General features: G+C 39.4%; 1 protein-coding gene across 1 annotated transcript in view; it reads left to right on the forward strand.

Moving 5' to 3' along the window:
* The window catches only part of Itch (itchy E3 ubiquitin protein ligase), a 104,904-nt gene that overhangs the window by 55,590 nt on the left and 40,835 nt on the right, over positions 1-8,479 (forward strand). Inside the window, exon 11 of the mRNA XM_013010689.1 lies at positions 807-876. Within this exon, the coding sequence (XP_012866143.1) occupies positions 807-876 (70 nt within the window). The remainder of the gene's footprint in view (positions 1-806; positions 877-8,479) is intronic.

The following is an 8,479-nucleotide window of genomic DNA, read 5'->3' on the forward strand; positions in this document are numbered from 1 at the left end:
CTCAAGTGGTAGAGCGCTAGCCTTGAGCTGAAGAGCTGAGGGACAGCGCCCAGGCCCAGAGTTCAGGCCCCACGACCGGACCCAAAAAAAAAATAAATTTGTATGGTTTGTGCTTTCTTTATGTCATCTTTATTTTCCAGTATATGTAAGACTTTTTCTTAGCCTTCTGATAACTCTTGAGTACTTTTATTATTCAATGACTTTTGATAGGTTTGTTATTCTGATTTTTATATTACTGTTATAGTAAAATTTGTAGTAAAAAAAGAAAATCTGGTTATTTGAAGGTGAAAGTTTTTTAATTTATGTACTGTTGCATTATATGTTTGCGTGTGTGTGTGTGTGTGTGTGTGTGTGTGTGTGTGTGTGTGTGTTGTGCGTGTTGTGCCAGTCCTGGGGCTTGAACTTTGGGTAAGGGTGCTGTCTCTGAAGTTTTTTGCTTCAGGCTATCATTTTACCACTTGAGCCACAGCTCTGGCTTTTTGGTTTTTAATTGAAGATACAAATCCTATAGACTTTTCTGCACCCACTGGCTTCCAGCCATGACAGATCTCAGCCTCCTGAGTAGCTAGGATTTCAAACATGAGCTACCTGCATCCAGCTTCAATAATATCTTTAAATGATATTTTCTTTAATAAAAATAATACTGGTTCTTGGTGACTCCCCTCTAATATGTGAACAATATAATAGTATGGTGTGTTGTACATGGCTAGGGAAAACGTATTTGGACATATAAGCTTGTTCAGGGATCATTTGAAATAAATAATTGAAATAAATGTTCATCTCTTTGGGGCGGGGCTTCTTTTTAGAATCAAGATTTGTTTGCTACATCACAAAATAAAGAATTTGATCCGCTTGGTCCTTTGCCACCTGGGTGGGGTAAGTCACATGAGTTTTTTTTGTTGTTTTCCACTAAATTCTATTTTTTTTTAAATTAAGGGCTGGGGATATTGAGTATTTGCTTAGATGACATACAATCTAAGCATGATTCCCAGCACCACAAGAAAGAAAAGTATTTGTGGATGATATTTTACTTTTGTTTAAATGAATACCTAGTAAGTTTTTCAGATCTATGAGTCAAATGAAAGCATGAAGTAGGCAAAACTCTGAAAATTCCAACTTGGACTCTTCATTAAAATAGAGTTTTATAGGAATTTAGTATCATTTTCCTCTTCTAAAGTTTTTTTGGTTTTTTGTTTGTTTTGCTTTTTCAGTTGTTGGGCTTGAACTCTGGGCTGGGCGCTGTCCCTGAGCTCTTCAGCTCAAGGTGAGCACTCTACCACTTGAGCCACAGCACCACTTTTGGTTTTCTGGTGGTTTATTGGAGATAAGAGTCTCACAGACTTTCCTGCCCAGGCTGGCTTTGAACCATGAACTTCAGGTCTCAGCCTCCTGAGTAGCTAGGATTACAGGCGTGAGCCACTGGCACCCATCTCCTCTTCTAACATTTAAAAATGATAATTCTGCAATAGGGGAGTATTCAGAATTGACCTCCAAGAGCATTCATTATACTCATGAAGAAAGTTTATCTCACACAGTTATATACCTTTTTTAGTCAGTCTCTCTCTTGAAGATTCATCACTTCCCAACAATGTCATACTGAGAACCAAGCTTTCAATACAAAAATTCTTTCAAGTTCATACTCAAACTATATTGATATTATAGGATTCAATTTACATGCCATCCTGAAAATGACAAAACTACAGATGAAAAACAGAGGGGCTGAGAAGGTGGCTCAGTGGTAGAGCCTAGCATGCACGAGGCCCTGGGTTCTATTCCTCAGCACCACATAAGCAAAAAGAAAAAAAAAAGCCAGAAGTGGCGCTGTGGCTCATGTGGTAGAGCGCTAGCCTTGAGCTGAAGAGCTGAGGGACAGTGCCCAGGCCCAGAGTTCAGGCCCCACGACCGGACCCCTCCAAAAAAAAGAAAAATAGATAAGTGACTATAAGGGTACAGAATAGGTAAGAGTTTGGTACATTAAGAGGTTATATTAGGAGTTATGTGATAATGGAAAAATTCTACATATTGATTTTGGTGGTGATTACATTTATATATATGATACAATGCATTAAAGTAAACTTTTAAAACTGGTAACATTTTTAACATTGTTGGGCACCTGGGTCTTATGCCTATAATTCTAGCTACTGAGGAGGCTGACATCTGACTGTTTTAAACCAATCTGGACTGGAAAGTCACGAAGCTTATCTCCTCCAATTAACCACCAACGAACTGGTAGAATGCTAGTCTTGCACACAAAAGAGGTTCAGGGATAGCACCTAGGCAGGACCAATCCATAAAAAAAATGACAGAGAGAGAGAGAGAGAGAGAGAGACACACACACACACACACACACACACACACGCACACGCACGCACACATCTCTGTAGCGTTTCCGTGTGTAGCTAATTTAACAGTAATGTACTAATGTCAAGAATCTTGGGTTGGGAATGTGGCTTAGTGGCAGAGTGCTTGCCTAGCATGCATGAAACACTGGGTTTAATTCCTCAATACCACATAAACAGACAAAGCCAGAAGTAGGGCTGTGGCTCAAGTGGTAGAGCAATAGCCTTGGACAAAAGAAGCTCAGGGATGGTGCCAGGCCCTGAGTTCAAGCCCTAAGACTGGCAAAGAAAAAACAAATGCTGGGCACTGGTGTCTCATGCCTGTAATCCTAGCTACTCAGGAGGCTGAGGATCATGGTTCAAAGCCAGCCCAAAAAGGAAAGTTCTTGAAATTCATCTCCAATTAACCACCAGAAAAAAAAATTGGAAGTGGCGCTGTGGCTCAAGTGGTAGATTACTAGTCTTAAACTGAAGAGCTTAGAGACAGTGCCCAGGCCCATAGTTCAAGCCCCACGACAGACCAAAAAAACAAAAACAAAAACCTCTTACTAAAGTCATAGTCATGTAACAAGATTCCAGAATAAAGGTGGCAATATTAAATAATTTTGAATGTAAACCAAAAAGGAAAAATAGTAGAGTGAAAACAGGGAACCAAGTAGAATCTTACCCGTTAAAGCTTCAGATACTTTATAATATTGTGGTTAATTTAGAAAGTGGTATTCTTTATAGATAGTCTGATTGGGAAACATTGATTCCAAGATATAGCAAAACTGCCAAGTAACAAATAAAAATAATGATGTGTCAAGATCATATAAATCTAAGCAGAGATACTGTTTCACAATCCTATGAGAAATCCCTATGTTCTTTCATTGAAGTTACTTATCTTCAAAACACTTATATGAATCAAAAAAGTAAAACAAATGTACCATCTTATTTAAAACTGTTATTGTTACTAAATTCTAACAAAGAACACTTTTCTAAGTTACTGTTTTCAAGAACTCAGTGTGAAGGTAAAGATTTCTGGCTCTGTTAAAGCCTCAGAGTGGTTTATATGTGGTTGATATGAGGAACTTCAGAACAGATGTTACCTTTAGAAACCTGACCTGTCAGATTGTATTTCTAGTTACAGATAGCTTGCCAAGCTTTATTTCTAAGGTTTTTTGTTTTGTTTTGTTTTCTCCTGTTTCTGGGATTTGAACTCAGGGCACTGTTCCTGAGCCTCTTTGATGCTTACAGCTAGTTAGTATTCTAGCACTTGAGTCATAGCACCACTTCCAGTTTTTTTGTTTTTTGTTTTTTTTGTTGGTCCTGGGGCTTGAACTCTGGGCTTGGGCGCTGTCCCTGCACTCTTCAGCTCAAGGCAAGTGCTCTACCGCTTAAGCCACAGCGCCACTTCCAGTTTTCTAGTGGTTTATTGGAGATAAGAGTCTCACAGACTTGCTTCCTGGGCTGGTCTGGCTTTGAACTGTGATCCTCAGATCTCAGCCTCCTGAGTAGCTAGGATTACAGGTGTGAGCCACCGGCACCTGGCTCCAGTTTTTTAATAGTTTATTGGAGATAATTCTGCCTTGGCTGGCTATGTACCATGGTCCTCAGATCTCAGCCTCCTGAGTAGCTAGGATCACAGGCATGATCCATCATTTAGAATTGTCCAGCATTTCTAAAGTTTCTGTTGTTTTGGGGATTGTGTATGTGTTTGTGTGCTGGTAGTAGTCCTTAAACTCAGGGCCTCTCGCTCTCCATTGCTGGCACTCTACTTCTTGATCCATAACTCTACTTCTGGCTTTTTGGTGATTTCAGATAAGTCTCATTGACTTTCCTTTCCAGGCTGGCTTCACTAAGGCAATCTTCAGATCTTAGCCTCCTGAACAGTCAGGATTATAGGTTTGAGCCAACAAAACATAGCTCTAAAGTTGATTTGTCTCTATTACAAAATGAGAAATTGTTATGTTAAAAGGATATATCTGAGGTGGGGGTGTGTTTGTGTGTATCCCAAATTTAGTGCAGAAAAAACTAACTTTATGGTGATAGAAACAGATTACTCCTCTGGAACAGATGTAGGGGAAAAAAATCACCTGTTTCTTCCAAAAGTTAAATTGTGTGCTATGTTGCCTTTATAGAAAAGCTTTCCTACAAGTTGGACCTTGCCTGTATATTTATCACTATCCTCATTATTCAGATCTTTTTGAGTTTTACTTTAGACAACAGCTCTTTTTTTTTTGGTCATGGTGCTTGAACTCTGGGCCTGGGTGCTGTCTCTCAGCTCTTCAGCTTAAGGCAAGCTCTCTGCCAATTGAGCCACAGTGCCACTTCGGTTTTCTGGTGGTTTATTGAAGATAGAGTCTCAAGGATTTTCCTGCCTGGGCTGGCTTTGAACATCTCAGCCTCCTACGTAGCTAGGATTACAGCCGTGAGCCACCAGTGCTTTTTAAAAACAATTATAATAACAATTGTTATTATAAAGGTGATATATAGGGGTTATAGTTACTAAGTCAGGTAAAGAGTACATTTCATTTTGTCACCCCTTCCCTTGCACTCTCGCAGTTATTCCCTCCCATCCCCATCCACAAAGTTGTACAGTTCATTTTCAACATAGTGTCTAGTGAGTTCCATTGCGAACAATTACTGTAATTATAGAGGTGATGTACAGAGTGATTACAATTACATGAGTCAGATAATGAATACATTTTCTTTCATAGTGTTTTCCATTCCCTCATTCTCTCCCAGTCCCTCCCTGTCATCTCCACCCACAAGTTGATTAGTTCCTTTCATCAGTGTCCAGTGAGCTCTACTGCTGCATTTTTTCACCCTTTTTCTCTTGTCTTCTTCCCTCCCCCCAACCCTTCTGAAGATGTACACTTGAATACACCATACATAAGGTAAAGAACACAGAATCATCAAACACTAAAAACTGGAAAAAAGAAATAAAGAAGAAAAAAGTTTCCACATCTTAGAGTTTGTTTCAGTATGTGTATTATTTTATACAAATATGAGGAGGCACTTAGGCATTGCACTTTTGTGTTTCTCTCCTAAGTGAGAGAAACACAACTCTTTTGGTCTCACTGTGTGTGAGTCTCTAGAATCATATAATTTATCATATCCTTGTGTTAGATCTGGGACATATGCCTTATTTGTAGAACAACACTGGTACTGTATCAGATGAGGAAATCCTATCAAATTAACCTTTTATATTGTCCCAAGAGATAGAATCCCAGCTTATAGTCTATGTTTTCATTTCGAGATTGACAGTGCTGTTTTTGTTACAGCATATATACTTAAATCCAACTTTGTTTCCCTCTCAGAACTTTTATGTGCTAGGACTAGACTTACCACCTTATAAGCTGACAGTGAAGAATTTTTAACATATCCACACTGTAGGAGCTAGACAACAGAGTGTTTTTGATTCAATGATAGTCTTTTTTTTTTTTTGGCAGAAGGGGGTCCAGACCAGTACTCCAGTTTGGTACCTGTTTTTCTTCATTGGCTAGCACTCTACAAACTGAGCCATGCCTCCAACCCCAAAAATGTAGTCTTTTTTTTTTTTTTTTTTGCCAGTCCTTTTAAACTCAGGGTCTGAGTGTTGTCCCTGAGCCTCTTTGTGCTGAAAGCTAGTGCTCTTCCACTTGAGACACAGTGCCACTAAGTATAAAGACATTTCTTTTTCTTTTTAACATTTTTTATTATTATATCTTTAAGTAGATGTACAAAGAAGTTCCCATTCTGCAAAACAGTATATGAGTACAAGGTGTCTGACAACATTGTCACCCATCGCTCCTAACCCATCCCTTCTCTCACTTTTTTTTAAAAATTGAGATTGATTACATAAATTTCATATATTTCACAGTATTGTGGATTAGTGATACTTAGTTAAAGTCACAAACACATTTTAACCTTCACAAGACAAATTGTTATTATCATGGTTTATAAAGTTTGTGAATTCTGTGAGCTCTGACAGTACAATTATTTCTTCTACATAAAGTGATGTTTACGTTTCTTTCCTTTTGCTTAGTATAGGCTGTTCCCTCTTTCCCTCTCATTCCTCCCTTCCCATTGCTGTCTTTGGGGTTGCTTAGTTCTTTTTCTTCTATGTCCCGTGCAGCTGATGGGCCCCTTTGTTGTATGTTGTTTCATTTCCCACTTATTCTTCATCCTCCTCCTAGCTTCCCTCCATTGTGTGCATATATATATACCATCTCTCTGGTCAAGAACATGGACTCATTTAGCAATGATAGGACAAAATGAGTGACTGGCTGTCCTTTGTTTCTCGAGTCCTGTTTACTTTGTCATATCTTCTTGCATTTTGGCTTTAGCATCCACATATCAGGGAGGCCATGTGCCGTTTGTCTCTTTATTCTTGGCTTACCTTGCTCAAAGTTATTCACTCTAGTTCCATCCATTTTCCTGCAAATGCCATTATTTTGTCCTTTCTAATGGCTGCATAATACTCCCTTGTATATAAGTACCATAATTTTTGGATCCACTCATCAGTAGTGGGTATCTGGGTTGTATCCATATCTTGACTGTTGTGAACAGTGCTGCAGTAAACGTGGAGGTGCATTTGTCCTTGTATCCTGGTTTCTGTTTTTCAGGGTAGATGCCTAGGAATGGTATGTCTGGGTCATAGGGGAGATCTATATTTAGCTTTCTGTGGTACCTCAGACTGCTTTCCCAAGTGGTTGTATTAGTATACATTCCCACCAGCAATGTAGCAGGGTTCCTCTTTTTCTGCATCCCCTCCAGCATTTGTTGTTGGCTGAATTTAGGATGTGGTCCATTCGGACTGGAGTAAAATGGTATTTCAGTGTTGTTTTTATTTGCATTTCCTTTACAGTCAGGGATGATGAACATTTCTTCCTGTGTTTCTTTGCCATTTTTGTGTTGTTTTGTTTTTTATCAGTCATGGGGCTGGACACTGTCCCTGAGCTCTTCAGTCAAGGCTAGTGCTCTACCACTTGAGCCATAGCGCCACTTCCAGCTTTTTCTGCTTATGTGGTGCTAAGGAATCAAACCCAGGGCCTCATGCATGCAAGGCAAGCACTGTACCACTGAGCCACCTTCCCAGCCCCTTATTTGCCATTTTTATCTCTTCTTGTGAGAAGTCTCTAGCTCCCTTGCCCATTTCACAATTGGTTTGTTAGATTTGTGAAGGGTTAGTTTCTAGAGTTCCCTAATATAATGGATATGAGGCCCTTGTCTGATATATTGCTGGTAAATATTTTTTCCCAATTAGTTTGGTTCCCAATTAGTTTGGTTGCTATTTCTTTAGATGTGCAGAAACTTTAAGGTAATCCCATTTATCGAGTCTCCAATTTGTTGTGACCCTGGGACTCTGTTCAGGAAGTTCCTCCCTGTGCCTATAAGTTAAGTGTCCGGAAGTAGTTTCAGAGTTATCAGGTTTGATGTTAAGGTCTTTAATCCATTTTGAGTTGATGTTAGTGCATGGTGACAGGCTAGGTAGGGTCCACTTTTAGTTTCGTGCATGTGGCCGCCCAGTTTTCCCAGCACCAGTAGTTGAAGAGGCTATGATTCTTCCACTGTATGTCTTTGACTCCTTTGTCAAATATCAACTGACAATATGTATGCAGTTTTATTTCTGGGTCCTCTAATCTGTTCCATTGGTTTTTGGTCTCTTTTTGTGCCAGTACCAAGCTGTCTTTGTTATTATGGCTCTGTAGTAGAGCCTGAATTCCATTATTGTGATCCCTCCTGCATTCTTTCTTTTGTCTAAAATTGCTTTGGCTATTCTAGGTCTTTTGTTGTTCCATATGAATTTTTGGACTGTTTTCTTTATTTCAGTAAAGTATGTCATTAGGATTTTAATGGGAATTGCATTGAATGTATATATCAATTTTGGCAGTATGGCCATTCTCACGATATTAATTCTGCCTATCCAGGAACATGGAAGGTCTTTCCATTTCCTGGTATCCTCTATGATTGCATTTTTTAGGCTTTTATAGTTTTCATGAAATAGATCCTTTATGGGACTGGGAAGGTGGCTCAGTGATAGAGCGCTTGCCTTGCATTTATGAGGCCCTGGGTTTGATTCCTCAGCACCACATAAGCAAAAAGAAAAAAGCTGGAAATGGTGCTGTGGCTCAAGTGGTAGAGTGCTAGCCTTGAGCTGAAGAGCTGAGGGACAG

The sequence above is a fragment of the Dipodomys ordii genome, unplaced genomic scaffold, assembly GCF_000151885.1.
Source record: "Dipodomys ordii isolate 6190 unplaced genomic scaffold, Dord_2.0 Scaffold13, whole genome shotgun sequence".
NCBI lineage: Eukaryota > Metazoa > Chordata > Mammalia > Rodentia > Heteromyidae > Dipodomys > Dipodomys ordii.